The sequence below is a fragment of the Geotrypetes seraphini genome, chromosome 9 (assembly GCF_902459505.1).
Source record: "Geotrypetes seraphini chromosome 9, aGeoSer1.1, whole genome shotgun sequence".
Taxonomy (NCBI): Eukaryota; Metazoa; Chordata; class Amphibia; order Gymnophiona; family Dermophiidae; genus Geotrypetes; species Geotrypetes seraphini.
This window is the reverse complement of record NC_047092.1, coordinates 189,610,428-189,626,092: the sequence shown is the minus strand read 5'-3', so window position 1 is coordinate 189,626,092 and position 15,665 is coordinate 189,610,428. Positions and strand designations below refer to the sequence as shown.

At 42.5% G+C, this 15,665-nt stretch overlaps 1 protein-coding gene across 1 annotated transcript in view; it reads left to right on the top strand.

Moving 5' to 3' along the window:
- CLCN2 (chloride voltage-gated channel 2) overlaps positions 1-15,665 on the top strand; it is a 115,179-nt gene that overhangs the window by 78,428 nt on the left and 21,086 nt on the right. The window contains exons 17-18 of the mRNA XM_033958753.1: positions 9,757-9,920; positions 13,686-13,794. Of these exons, the coding sequence (XP_033814644.1) occupies positions 9,757-9,920; positions 13,686-13,794 (273 nt within the window). The remainder of the gene's footprint in view (positions 1-9,756; positions 9,921-13,685; positions 13,795-15,665) is intronic.

The following is a 15,665-nucleotide window of genomic DNA, read 5'->3' as shown; positions in this document are numbered from 1 at the left end:
AAGGGGACTAGAATTGAACGCAATACTCCAGATGAGGTCGCACCATGGAGCAATACAGAGGCATTATAATATTAATTATAATAATTTTATTCTTATATGCCGCCAGGCCAGAATGGTTCTAGGCGGTTCACAATGAAGCTGAAACATACAGTGATAACTACAATCCAAATGGAAATACATCAAATTATTAAAAAAAACTCTAAAAGATTTAAACATGATGCTTTAAGATACAAACTTATCAAATAGTTGTGTCTTTAACAATTTTCTAAAATCAAAATAAGAAGAAACCTCTAGCATAATTTTTCCAAACCAAACATTCAGTTTAGCGGCCTGAAAAGAGAGAGTTCTCTCAAGGAACTTTTTATAACGACAGGATTTAGTGGAAGGATATGTAAACAGATGGAGTCTTATTTGAGTGGCTCAAAGAGAAATGAGGAATAAGATAGCCTGGAGACATACCCAAGATTGATTTATACAAATACATGAAAATTTAAACAAAACTCTAGACTCAATCGGCAACCAATGAAGTTTCTGATAATAAGGGGTAATATGCTCCCATTTTGCAGTATTTTGAACCACTCTCAATTTTTTGAGAATTTTCTTATAGGCACCCAAATCACTAATAATAAAACCCTAAGCGCGCATGCGCACTTAGGGTTTCGTGTTCCCTGCCGCCGTGTTTTCTGATCTGTGGCCGGATTCTATTGTAGAACCTGGCGGCAGGGAACACTCTGGCACTCCCCTCCTCCTGCCCTGACTCACCGCCAGAAAAACTGCTGCCACCGCTGATTCGGAACGGGGGGCACAGGCGCCCCTGCCGACATCTATTTCTCCCCCTCCTCCCTCTCGCCTGCTCACCTGAACTGAAAAGTGCTGCGCTATTCTGCCACTGGCCTCGCCGTCTTCTCTCCACTGCGGCCCGCCCTCTGATAACTTCCTGTTTCCGCTAGGGCGGGCCGCAGTGGAGAGAAGACAGCAACAGCGCGGCGCAGCGCTTTTCTTTGAGGCAAATAGATTTCTGCGGGGCGTATGAACAGGGAGAGCAGGAAAGGGGTGCTGCTGGATGGGGGGGAGAGAAAAGGAAGGGAACAGGGGGAGCAGACAAGGGATGGATGCACAGGGAAGGAGGAGAATGCTGCTGCTGCTGCACAGGGAAAGGGAGGAATGCTGCTGCACAGGGAAGGGGGGAATGCTGTTGCTGCTACACAGGGAAGGGGGAATGCTGCTGCTGCAATTCTCTTTACAACGGAATCCTTCAAAAAGAATTAATACGTCTACAGCTTATTCAAAACACGGCAATAAAACTTATTTATAAGCTAGGGAAATATGATCATGCCACCCCTCTTCTGAAAGAAGCCCATTGGCTACCTATTACACACCACATTACCTACAAAACCCTCATGTTGGTCTTTAAAATCAAATCTTCCTGTCAACCATCTTTCCTCAACAAACTTCTTATCCCTTTTCGCCCTTCTCGGACTCTCAGATTAGCTGATCAGAATCCACTATGCGTCCCTTCAATTAAGGAATTCTTTTATACCAGGAAAACTAACTTCTCTGTAGTCGCTCCAACTTTATGGAATGTTTTGCCATCCCAACTTCGTCATGAAAAAATAACCGATAAATTCAAGACAAACCTAAAAACATTTCTATTTCAAGATGCATTTCACTGCTCTTGAACCCCTCATCATTAAGTCAGCCAACCGCTTTTAAGAAGCAATCCCATCCCTAATGTTTTACCCCTTTCTTTCCTTTTCCCTTCAATTCCTTTTTTTTTTTCTTCACCACTAATAATGTACTCTTACTCCCCTCCCCTCTCTTCTAACTCCACCATCATGTTTGTTATTGTAAATTGTCTTCTATGTACACCCCCCCTCTTACTCATAAGTATTACTTTTTATAAGCATTACTCCTATTCTTATTTTATCATTTTATTGTAAACCGGCTAGATACCAATTGATGGTCGGTATATTAAAAATCAATAAACTTGAAACTTGGAAGTGGGGGGAGGGGGGATAGGGAAAGGGGTCCAGGGAGCAATCTTGGTTTGCTTTGGGGGGAAGACAGAAAGGGGACATGGAGAGAGACAGAAAGGTAGGCAGGCAGCGCATGAGAATGAAAGACAGACAGAAAGAAAGACAGCAGGCAGGGAGACAGAAAGAAAGAAAGACAGGCAAAGGGGGCCAGGGAGAGAGACAGACAGAAAGACAGACAGTGGGAGGGAGAGAGACAAAGAAAGGAAGAAAGAAAGACACAGAAAGAAAGAAAGACAGACAGACATATTTCTAGCACCCGTTAATGTAATGGGCTTAAACACTAGTAAATAATATTACAGTAGTCGAGCATGCTTAAGACAGAAGACTGCACTAACAAGTGAAAAGAGACTTCCTCAAAATATTTCTTAATGGTGTGAAGCTTCCAAAGCACCGAGAAACATTTCTTAAGTAATTAATCAGTATGTTGTTCCAGTGTAAGGTATCTATCTAAAGTCACTCACAATATTTTTATAGACTGTTCTAGTTATAGTCCGGTCCGTTCACATGTATCATTGTTTCTTTGATTTTATCGTTAGGAGTTGCAAGAAAAAATTTATTTTTTTCTGCATTTAGGGCTCCATTTACAAAGCCGCGCTAGGGCCTTAATGCTTGGAATAGCGCGCTACCGCCTCCTTCTGAGCAGGCGGTAATCTGGTGCGTGCGCTAAAACCGATAGCGCGGCTTTGTAAAAGGAGCCCTTAGTTTCAATTTAAAGTCAATCATCCAGAGTTCAATCTGACTCAGAATGGTCACTAAAAAATTTTTAAGCTCAGATGACAAGCAGATTAACGGAATGGAATCGGTTCAGCGAATGGCCACTAAGATGGTCTCAGGACTCAAGGATCTCCCATATGAAGAACATCTAAGCAGCCTGCAGTTATATTCTCTCAAAGAACGCAGAAAGAGACGTTCAAATATCTTACAGGCTGTACAGAGGTGGAGGAAGAAATCCTTTTTCTTACGGGTCCTATGGCAACAAGAGGGCATCCGCTTTAACTCAAGGGTGGGAGATTTCATGATGACATCAGGAAGTACTTCTTCACCGAAAGAGTGGTTGACCATTGGAATGGCCTTCCACGTCAGGTAGTTGAAGCCAGCAACGTGCTCGACTTCAAGAAACGATGGGATAAACATGTGGGTTCACTTCAGAGAATTGCTTAGAGGGAGTGTTCTTTTAAGGAGAGGGTTCTTTTAAGGGGAGGGTTCTTTTGAGTGGGCAGACGTGTTGGGCCGACGGCCCTTTTCTGCCGTCATACTCTATGTTTCTATGTCATCTGCGTAAATGTAAAACTTAAGATTTAAACTTTGCAAAAGATTTCCCAAAGAAACAAGATAAATGGTAAACAAAGGAGGGGACAGAGGCGAACCCTGCGGAACCCTACAGAAATTTTCCCAACGATAAGACAAACTGTCGGCCTTGAACACCTGGTACGATTGTTTACCCAGGAATCCACGAAACCAGTTCAAAACATTTCCCACAATACCAATAGATTCCAAACAATCTAAGACTATGGTATGGTCTACCAGATCATAAGCGCTGCTCAGATCTAACTGCAAAATCAAAGCACTTGTACCTTTTTAAAAATAATTCCTAGCATCTTGTTTGCTTTTTTGGTCGCCACTGCATATTGGGTGGAAGGTTTCATTGTATTGTCTACAATGAAATCCAAATCCTATTCTTGGACGCTAACCCAAGGTGGATCCTAGCATCTAATAACTGTGATTTGGGTTATTCTTCCCAATGTGTATCACTTTGCATTTGTCCACATTAAATTTCATTTGCCCAGTCTTCCAATTTCCTAAGGTCTGCCTGCAATTTTTCCTAATCTGCATACGTTTAAATTTGCAGATGACATTAACTGTTCAAAGTTGTTAAATTACCTCACTCGTCGTTCCAATTTCCAGATCTAGATATACTATCAACCGGCTCACCTTTATCCACACCTTCAAGGAAGTCAAGAAAATTGGTGAGGCAAGATTTCCATTGGCTGAACTCATGCTGACTCTGTCTCATTAAATCATATTCTACAATTTTATTTTTAATTGTTTCAACCATTTTGCCCGATACTTAAGTCAAGCTTACTGGTCTGTAATTTCCCTGATCTCCCCTGCAACTCTTTAAAAAAAATCGAAGTAACATTGGCCACCCTCCAATCTTCAGGTACTACAGATGATTTTAGTGACAGGTTACAGATCACTAACAGCAGGTCAGCAATTTCATGTTTGAGTTCTTTTAGTTCCCTGGGATATATACCATCCAGTCCAGGTGATTTAACACTTTTTAACTTGTCGATTTGGTTTAGTACATCTTCTAAATTCAACGAGATTTCTTTTAGTTCCTCTGCATCATCACCTTTGAAAACTGTTGAGAAAGCTTATGGTGCATCAATAGCATAATTGAATGGTGGTAGGATTCCTGATTGGCAGAGTGGACCAAGTCTCTGTTTTAGCACTCTTGCCTTCTTTAAGATGTGATTTTGTATGAATGATGCTTTTCCGTCAATTTTTGGTGTTAATTTCTTAATTTAATGCTGTCAAATGCAATGACTTAATTTTGCTGTACACCAAGAGATTACAATAAAAAAAAAATAATAAAGTAATAAAGTAAACTAAACATAACGAGTTTTGCACAATAGCGTAGTTCAATGTGGTTTACAAGAACGGAAGAGACAATTCTAGGAATTACAAAATAAACCTCTTCCTTTACAAAGCCATGCTAGCATTTTTAGTGCCAGCCATGGTGATAACAGCTCGGATGCTCATAGGAAGATCAGTTTAAAAAAGGTTTGGACAAGTACTGGTGTTCTATTGAGATAGACATGGGAGAAGCCACTGCTTATCCTCAGATCGGTAGCATGGAATGTTGCTACTATTTGGGGTTTTGCCAGGTACTTGTGAACTGGATTGGCCACTGTTGAAGCAGGATACTGGGCTAGTTAGACCATTGGTCTGACCCAGTATAACTATTCTAATATTCTTATGAAAGAAAAAAGCTTTCAATTTACTTTGATAACTTTACAGCTAATGCAAGAGCATTCTATTCCAATAAAGTATTATAGTAGATGATGGCAGATAAAGATCTATACAAACCATCCAGTCTGCCTAACAAGATAAACTCATAGCATGATGTGATACTTGATCTTGATTTGTCCTTGCCAATTTCAGGGCACGGACCTCGTCTCTAGCCTTTTTCTCCAACTACTGAAGCTGTCATCAAAGTCCCACTCCAGCCCCTCCAAATCTCTCCAGCCACAATCGGAGCACAGACCGTAGAAGTCTGGCCAACACTGGCTTTGCTTCTCAATTACTGGTATTGCCATCTAATCACAGCTAAGTTGGTTTGGTTCTATACCTTTCATTTAGGATTCCTTTGTGTGTATCCCACTCATTTTTTCATTCCATTATCATTTTCATTTCCACCACTTCACACAGGAGGATTTTCCAAGCATCTACCATCCTCTCCATGAAAAAAGTACTTCCTCATATTATTCCTGAGTTGGCCTCTCTTTAATCTAAATCCACGTCCTCTAGTTCTATCTCCTTCCCTCCTCTGAAAAATACTCAAGAGAATTCATAGTTTTGAATTTAGCTCAGGAAGTGGCAGGGAAACTCAACATTAAACAATTCTGTTGATTCTGATTTTTATCCACAACTAAACAATGAAGTAGTGGCAGCATATAATCAGCTGGTTTTTCAGAAGAACTGCCTACATATGGAAAGGGAGAGGAAAGAGTTAAAAATACACAGGACTTCAATAGGTGGCGCAAAGCTTGGTGTCATCAATAAGCTTTTAGGTACATAGGAGGAAATACGTGGAAGGCCAAGAAACTATATTGTACTGATGGGCTACATCTTACTATAGCAGGACAAAAGAATCCTTGCTGAGAAATTTAGACAATATGGGGCTCATATATAATCGAAACGTAAATAAGTCTAAAAACCCGCCCAAGTCAGCACTTAGATGACCTAAAAGACAGGTCGTCCAAGTGCCGATAATCAAACCTATATTTTAAACGTATCTAGGGACTTAGAACATTAGAATAGACTTACTGGGTCAGACCAATGGTCCATCAAGCCCAGTAGCCTGTTCTCATGGTGGCCAATCCAGGTCCCTAATATCTGGACAAAACCCAAGGAGTAGCAACATTCCATACAGAATCCCAAAGAATAGCAAGATTCTGGAATCCCAAAGAGTAACAAGATTTTAGAATCCCAAAGAGTAGCAACATTCCATGCTACCGATCCAGGGCAAGCAGTGGTTTCCCCCATGTCTTTCTCAATAACAGACTATGGACTTTTCCTCCAGGAATTTGTCCAAACCTTTTTAAAACCAGCTATGCTATCCACTCTTACCACATCCTCTGGGAACACATTCCATAGCTTAACTATTCTCTGAGTGAAAAAAATTTCCTCCTATTGGTTTTAAAAGTATTTCCCTGTAACTTCATCGAGTGTTCCCTAGTCTTTGTAATTTTTGACGGAGTGAAAAATTGATCCACTTGTACCCGTTCTACTCCACTCAGGAGTTTGTAGACTTCGATCATATTTCCCCTCAGCTGAAGAGCCCTAACTTTTTTAGTCTTTCCTCATACAAAAGGAGTTCCATCCCCTTTATCATCTTGGTTGCTCTTCTTTGAACCTTTTCTAGTGCCGCTATATCCTTTTTTGAGATAAGGAGACCAGAATTGAACGCAATACTCCAGATGACTACTGCAACATCCTCTTCCTTCCTTGCCCTGTAACCACGATTAAACAACTCCAAACAATCCAAAATACAGCTTTGAGACTCATCTACTCATTGAGAAAACATGACCACATCACTGAAGCCTTCATCAACTCACATTGGCTTCCAATCCAAGAAAGAATCCAATTCAAATTCTACTGCATACTATTTAAAACCCTACACGGAGACAGCCCATCATACTTGAACAATCGCCTCATCCAAGCACCCACTACCAGACACAGAAAAACACACTCCCCATTCATACCCCCCCCAATCAAGGAAGTAAAAAGAACAAAACTACACGACGGCCTCCTAGCCACTCAAGCCGCAAGGCTGGACAACCAGATCTCCAACCTCCTGATGACCACCCCAGACTATAGGACGTTCAGAAAAGAAATAAAAACCACACTTTTCAAGAAATTCCTGAAGCAGCAATAACATCACGACCTCTTAGTAACTCTAAAACCGACATCTGATCTACCCATTACTGCACTAACAACAACAAAAGAACCTCCACTATGACCAACTATTAATTCTCTTACAAACCACCTCACCCTCAACAACCCGTTAATGTTTATAAAATCTACAACTTACCTCTCTAGCTAATCATTGTAACTCTGTATTTTTTAAATTAACCTTTTGTAATCCGCCTTGAACCGCAAGGTAATGGCGGAATAGAAATCCCTAATGTAATGTAATGAGGTCGCACCATGGAGCGATAGAAGGGCATTATAACATTCTTAGCCATGTTAACAATCCCTTTTTAAATAATTCCTAGCATCTTTCCTTTTTATGGCCACCACCACACATTGGGTGGAAGGTTTCATCGTATTGTCCACAATGACTTTTCAACCAAGCTTGCTCGATTATTGCAACATCATTTACTTGGGATCCTTCAAAAAAAACATTCTAAGACTCAGAGTCATTCAAAATTCGGCAGTTCAACTGATCTTTGGACTGAAGAAATGAGAACACATAAGCCCCTACTATCAAAAACTCCATTGGCTGCCCCTAGAGGCACGAATCCTGTTTAAGTTCTCTTGTCTGTGTTATAAATCAATATTTGGTCTGGCCCCCACTTACCTAGTTTCCCATTTTAATCTGGCAAGTTCTTTTAGGCCCACATGAAGAATACATCTGTTCACCTATCCGACAAAGCCTGTTGGACAGAACTCTTGCCTTCCAGGCAGGCAAATGGAACGATTGGCTTAGTAGTAACGTTATCATGCTCTCCTCATCCTACTTCAATTTTAGAAAACTGGTAAAAACGAGTTTGTTCAATCGATTTGTAAACTAAGATTCTATACTGCTCTGCTTATTCAACCCTAAGAACTATATAGTTTTCCAATTCTTTCATTATGTAAGATTGTATTGTTGACTTTGATTGTAACCTCTTCGCTAATTGTCCAGCGCTTCTTGCTGTAAACTGCCTCGAACTTCCATGGCATTGGCGGTATATAAGAATAAAATTATTATTATTATTATCTCCCAATGGAGCTCGACTCAGTTCACAAGTGATTAAAGACCAGAGTACATAAAGATGAGAACATAGGAAAGTAAATGTTGCAGTGCTATCAATTCGTTAGTTCTGTGGTAAGCCATTTAGGTATTGAGTAAACAGCAAAGTTTTTAGGACTATACGAAATTGTTATAGCTGACCTATCAATCTAACAGAGTCAGGAAGTCTGTTCCAAGTTTCTACCAGTTTGAAAGCAAAGGATTGGCTAAGCTTCCCGACAGACTTGATTCCCCTAAAGGAGGGGAACGATAGCTTATAGCTTTGTGTATTCCTCGAGTGGCAAGATCTGAAGGTATTCCAATAGAAGCTTAAAGATAACACATGCACATTTAAAATGAACTGGGAGCCAGTGAAGCTTTCTCAACAGAGGAGAAACATGATCGTACTTTCTTTTCCTGAAAATAAGCTTAGCTGCCGTGTTTTGTATTAACTGTAGTCATTTTTAGACTACCCTGTTTGATGCCCATATAAACAGAATTACAATAGTCCAGCTGGGCAAGCACAATGGACTGAACCAATACTGAATAATGTTATTGATGGAATAATGATCTAACTTTTCTTAACATATGCAGACTACAGAAGCACATTTTTGACAAATAATTTATCTGTTCATGGAATGTGAGTGATGCGTCCAGGATAATGTCCAGAACTCTAGAAGAAAAATAAAAGGCTATTATTCTATGGAGACTAGCTAAGTAAAGTTTGCTCTTTTAAGATCTAAACTGTCTATAGAAGGGAACCTACAATTTAGCTTTTCTCCCCAAACCTATCAAAGCTCAGAGCAAAATAATGTATACTTACCCAGAGATATGTCTTCTACTTTTCTCCTCTCAGAAAGAATGCTACCTTGGACTTTTCCTCTCTTTGGGCTAGATCAGGGGTGTCCAACCTGCGGCCCGAGGGCCGCATGCAGCTCCATGAAGTATTTTGTGCGGCCCTGGTTGAGGGCGATACAGTGTTTTCCTCTGCTGCCCCCGGGTGTTTACCGTCTTGCCAGCTCCCTCCTCTGTCTTGCTGCAGCGTTTGCACATTTGTGAGGCCCTCCCCCCCAATTTTTTTTCGGCCAATGCGGCCCAGGGAAGCCAAAAGGTTGGACACCCCTGGGCTAGATGCACTAAAGTCAGTCGATAATACCGACTGGATTGCTGTTGGCTGATTCTCTGGCCGATTGTAGACCAGCGATTGATGCGCTACCAAGTTTGCATGCAAATGATTTACATTTGTGAACATATTCCCAGTTATGCCAAATTATGCACAATTGGCCCTTAGCAAAGCAGTACAAAGAGCAGGCCAAAAACAATTTAGCTAATATTTGCCGGACTAGATTTAGGTGAAACCCTTCATAAAGGCAATCAGTTATGAAATAAACAGCTAGCCAGTTTGGGCTTGAGCTGAAAGTTCAACTAAAGTCCCTCTTTCAAATTGGGTTTATGAAAGCTGAGCTTGTTGTCTCTCTTTTCTCTCTCTCCTGATCTCAGATTCTATGATCCTATTAGGCTCTGTTGAGCGATCCCAGCTGACTTCCCTATTACGATCCCAGCTGAGCTTCTCCCGGCGCCTGCAGTACGTGAAGGAGAAGAGCCTGTCGGAGAAGAAATCAACGTCAGAACCTAGTGAGCCAGACACAGGGGTCCGTTTCCAGGTAAACTTCCATGACAGTCACAAGGCTTAAGAAGAGGCATCGCAGCCCTTCGTGCTGTGGACAGGAAGAAACCACCAATTCCAAGACAGGCAGGACTCCAGCATAAACTGCTCCAGCGATTTGACTATGAAGTACATATATAAGCTGCTGGCAATGCTGCAAACTAGTAGTTTTTATTACAATAAATAGAGAAAAGTTTACTTCATCTCCTCTATCACAAGCTGAGAACATAAGAACCTAAGAATAGCCCTACTTTGTGAGACAATTGTCCATCTAGCCCAGTATCATCCTTCCGACAGTGGCCAATTTCAGGTACTGATCCCAGGGCAAGCAGTGGCTTCCCCATGTCTTTTTCAATAGCAGACTTTGGATTTTTCCTCCAGGAACTTGTCCAAACTTTGTTTAAACCCAGGTACTACATCCTCTGGCAATGAGTTCCAGAGCTTATTTCCTCCTCTTGGTTTTAAAACTATTTCCCTGTAACTTCATTGAGTGTCCCCTAGTCTTTGGCATTTTTGATGGAGTAAAAATCTATTCACTTTTACCCATTCTACACGGACAAGAGGTCATAGCCTGAAACTGAGCGGCAGCAGGTTTCGGACAAACGTCAGGAAATTCTGTTTCACACAGCGGGTGGTGGGTGTTTGGAATGTGCTCCCGGAGGAGGTTGTGGAGGAGACTACTGTACTGGGGTTCAAGAGCAAGTTGGATGCACACCTTCTTGCATATCATATTGAGGGATACGGTAAATCCGGGTCTCCAAAAAGGAGTACCTAAATGGGCCACCGCGTGTGTGGATCACCGGACAGGATGGACCTCGGTCTGATCCGCTGAGGGCGTTTCTTATGTTCTTACACCATTCAGGATTGTGTGGACCAAAATTGTAGTTCCTCTCAGCTGTCTCTTTTCCAAGCTGAAGAGCCCTAACCTCTTTAGTGTTTCCTCATACGAGAGGAGTTCCATCCCCTTTATCATCTTGGTCACTCTTCTTTGAACCTTTTCTAGTTCTGCTATATATTATTTGAGATAAGGAGACCAGAACTGAACACAATACTCAAGGTGAGGTCACACCGTGGAGCAAAACAGAGACATTATAACATTCTTAATCCCTTTTTAATAATTCCTACCATCACACATTGGAAGGAAGGTTTCATCATATTGTCCACAATGACACCCAGATCTTTTTCTTGGGCACTGACTCCTAAGGTGGATCCTAGCATTAGCTAACTATAAATTGGATTCTTCTTCTCAATGTGCATCACTTTGCATTTGTCCACGTTAAATTTCATCTGCCACTTGGGATGCCCAGTCTTCCAATTTCCAAAGGTCTGCCTGCAATTTTTCACAGTCTGAATGCATTTTAAGAACTTTGAAGTTTACTATCACCTGCAAATTTAATCACCTCACTCATCATTCCAATTTCAAGACCATTTATAAATAAGTTAAATAGCACCAGTCCTCTTGGCACTCCACTATTTACGCTCCTGCATTCCAAATGCTTGGTAACTCTAGAAAGTAATTGTTATGGGGTCAATATTCAAAGCAATTTTACCAGCCAGAAATGGCTTTTAAGCCAGTTAAATCACATGTTTGGTATTTATATTGTAAACCACTTGGACCTGTTGTAAGAACAGGCAGTATAACAAGTTTTAATAAAATATAAAATCTAAGAGCTAACCCGACTGCAAATGTGTTGCATCAAGGACCTCCTACACAGAGCCACAGTAGCAATTCCCGCCTGGCAAATGTGAAGCAGCCCATTCAATTCCTATGGGCTGTGTCGCATTTGCTGTGCAAGGACTCACTTCTGTAGCTTTCTAAAAGGAGCCCCGAGTGCATTATTTGGGGGGAGAGTTAGTATTGGGTGGTTAAGTGCCAACATTTAGCATTTAAGTGGCCAAAGTCCATCCTGTCCCAGAGCTGAATATTTCTGTGTTCAGCTCTGGAAACCCAGAAATTCAATGCAGGAGCCCGATCATGACCTGGCTTTGAATTTTTGGGCATAATGCCAGGTCTGTCCCTGTATTTTTATGGATCCTAGTGCAGGAATCGGATGAGTTGAGGTTTCCTTCTACTGGGTTGGGTTCTGAATATGTTTTTCGCCTTCTTCGTGCTCTTCTATTGCTCTTGATGTGGAGCTTGTGGCAGAATCACGTGGCTTTGGACTGTTTTGTTGTGAATCTATTTTAATTTCCCTGCTATTGCTGATTATTTTATTAGTGTTCAGAAGGGATTTAAAATGAATTTAAATAAAAGAAAATAAGTTTATATGGACTGAACAGAAGCATTTTCTAGGGATCTACATGGACATACTTTATTAAGTACATACATAAATCTTTATGTCAACCTGAGAAATAAGTGCTTCTGAAAGAGAAGATCTAGGTATGTTGTATAGGCTTTATTCTGTATAGGACGCCCGATCTCAATGGCTTTTGAGAATCACACACGGGCGTCCTGTACAGAATCGTCCCACCTAACCACCATCCATGTTACAGGCACCATTTAGAGAATCACATTGCCACTGAGCTGATCACAGCAAGAATATCTCCCTGCTGCAATCAGCTGAGCAGCAGCAGCAGGGAACCCTCAAATCCCCTCCCCCACAAGTTGGCCAGCAGGTGGGATGCTCACTCCCTCCTGCCAGAATCCCTAAACCCCCTCCCCAACTGTCTGCAGCAGGAGGAGTACCCAATGCCTCCTGCCGCCCCTTGCCTCCAAAGAATCCCCCAGCCACCCAGCGACACCCCCCCTTCAAGGGTCCCCCAACCACCTGGAGACCCCACCTGGCATTCCCCCACCATCCCCCACTCCACCGTACCTTCTAAAATGAAGGTTCAGCCAGAGAGAGGCATACACCCTCTGGCTGGCAGGCCAGCCACTGCAAAGTGGCAGGCCTTCTCTTCCTGGTGCATTGTGGGATGCACCAGGGAGGAGCCTAAGGCCCTGATTGGTTCAGATGCCTAAGACCTCTCCCATAAGGGGATTTTAGGCACCTGGGCCAACTGAAGTCATAGGACAAAGATTCAGAGTGGACAGATACCTAAAGCCACTCCCATGGGAGTGGCCTTAGGGATATGGTCAATTGGCATCTTAGGCCTCGGGAAGAGGCCATTCTGAACAAGCAGGCGTGCTGGTTAGAGGCAGTAGGCATCCTTCTGGCTGAGTTTGCTGATAAAGGTATGGGGGGTTTGGGGGGTGGAGGGTCAGGGTTTTAGGGGGGGGTTTTCAGGGGGTCATGTGGAGAGGTACCGGCAGGAGGAAGTGGGCATCCCTGCTGCTGGCCAACTTGTGGTGAGGTTCAGGGATTCCCTGCTGCTGCCGCTTAATTGATCATGGCAGGGAGATTTCCTTGCCGTGATCAGTTTAGCGGCCACGTCTATTTGAAATGTAGGCCAGCTTTTTATTGGCCTATATTTCAGGCACCTATTGTGGCCCTAGGGAAATGCCTACAGTGTAGGTTGCCTGCCTTGGGTTGTTCTTTTTTTTTTAAAGAGTACCTGCATCCTGATTGGCTGGTTAGACAGCTCCAATCAGAATGCTGTTTATGGAATTTGCCCCTATGTGTATAAATTCCCTGAGTAAAACTGTGTAAAATTCATCACCTCTGTGCTTCTAACTAACCCTTTTGACTCTCACCATATGTCCAGCAGTGCTTGAAAATCAATGGACATATACCCCCAGTTTATAAATCTATGTAAATAGCCTCAGATCGAACACACACACTGCATTCTTCCCTCTTCACATCTCTCTTTTTCTGATTCACAGATCAGCATGAGTGAACCGATGTTTTATCCCACCCGAGGGGAAGCCCAGATGCCTCTGAAATCATCCCTCAAACGAGTCTCCATCTCTCATCTGGAGAAGCCACATAAAGGTCAGCTTTTCATTGGGTGCCAGACTGGATAAAATGTATCATTAAGGGGGTAATTTTATAAAAGAAGCCCCGATTCTACAGCGTCATCCGGAGTCCCAGGGTCCATTAGAGAATTCTAGCATAACTAATGTTCCAGGAAACCTCCTTAATCCATGGCTATGACTGGAGTAAATGCAGCACCTTATCACATAAGTTTTATTTATTAAATTTTCTATCCTGTTCTCCCAAGGGAGCTCAGAAGGTACTCGCGCATTGGGAGCCCACAGGGACAAAGTGACTTTGCAGGGTCGCAAGGAGCAGCCTGGGTTTGAACCCATAACCTCAGGGTGCTGAGACTGTAGCTTTAACCACTGCACCACTCTAGAAATGAAAATGTAGCGAAAGTATAGGACAATCGAGACATTGTGACATCACTGATGAGGTTGGCTCTTATTGGTGGAATGAGGCTGACATCACAGTATCAGCTCTGGGTACCAGAGACAGACACTTTTCACACTATTTATTTATTTATTCCGTTTTCCATACCGTTCTCCCAGGGGAACTCAGAACAGTTTACATGAATTTATTAAGCATTTTTCCCTCTCTGTCCCGGTGGGCTCACAATCTATCTAATGTACCTGGGGCAATGGGGGGATTAAATGACTTGCCCAGGGTCACAAGGAGCAGCATGGGTTTGAACCCACAACCCCAGGGTGTTGAAGCTGAAGCTCTAACCACTGCACCACACTCTCCCTCTAAATTATGTGTGTAAATGTGAGCTCTGCCTATGCCACGCCCACACCTCACGTCTCACGTCTGCCCTTTTCCATGTGTGTGTAAGGGAGTTGCTCACCTGTTATACAGCAGTGCTGAATCCATGACTAGCAAGTGTATCAATCAGCTGCACAAGGCCTGATGCTCTGTAACCTCCACTTGTAACTGTACCACGACTTAACTCTAACAATCGAGTGCAGGGCAGTTGCCTACCATTAGAATAGACCTACTGGATCAGACCAGTTGGCCCAGTGACCAATCCAGACCCTATTGAATGGCCAGCATTTTGACTAGCCTTACCTGCATACGTTCTGGTTCAGCAGGAACTTGTCTAACTTTGTCTTGAATCCTGGAGGGTGTTTTCCCCTCTCTCTGGGTGAGTGGTAGAAAACTGGAACGCTCTTCCGGAGGCTGTTATAGGGGAAAACACCCTCCAGGGATTCAAGACAAAGTTAGACAAGTTCCTGATGAACCAGAACGTACGCAGGTAAGGCTAGATTCAGTTAGGGCACTGGTCTGTGACCTCAGGGCCGCCTGATGAAATCTTTGTAAAAAAAGTGGACTCAACGCTCCCTTGACCTGATCTTAATCCAGGTGCAAAGGCTGGGCAGTAACGTTTAGGGCTAGGCCTGACCAGAACTGGAAGCACAAAAGAGAATTCAGTGGCAGCAGCTGGTGAATTCTTCAACTTGAGTTCTACATCTTCAGCTTTGGGCCCAAGATTATGAACTCAGTTCCATTAGATTTACATTTTGAAGAGAAGTTTTAAAATTTTAGGACTTCTACGCGACAGACTACTCGCCATGCAAGCAGTGAAACTAGACAGCCACGTCTCCAATTTACTGATTTCAGTGCCAGACTACAAAACCTTCAGGAGGGAAATAAAAACCAGGTTAATCAAGAAATATATCAAGACAAACTCCTGATACAACCAATAACCTCACTCCATCACCAGACTATAAATGTTCCAATCAATAACTTCCCTGTAATCTTCTGGACATGACCAGAATCTCTTTCTTTTGTAATCCACCTAAAACTGCAAGGCATTGGCAGAATAAAAGACACTAATGTAATGCAAGATCTGTGTTAGGGTCTGCTTTTGGATCTATCTGATATCG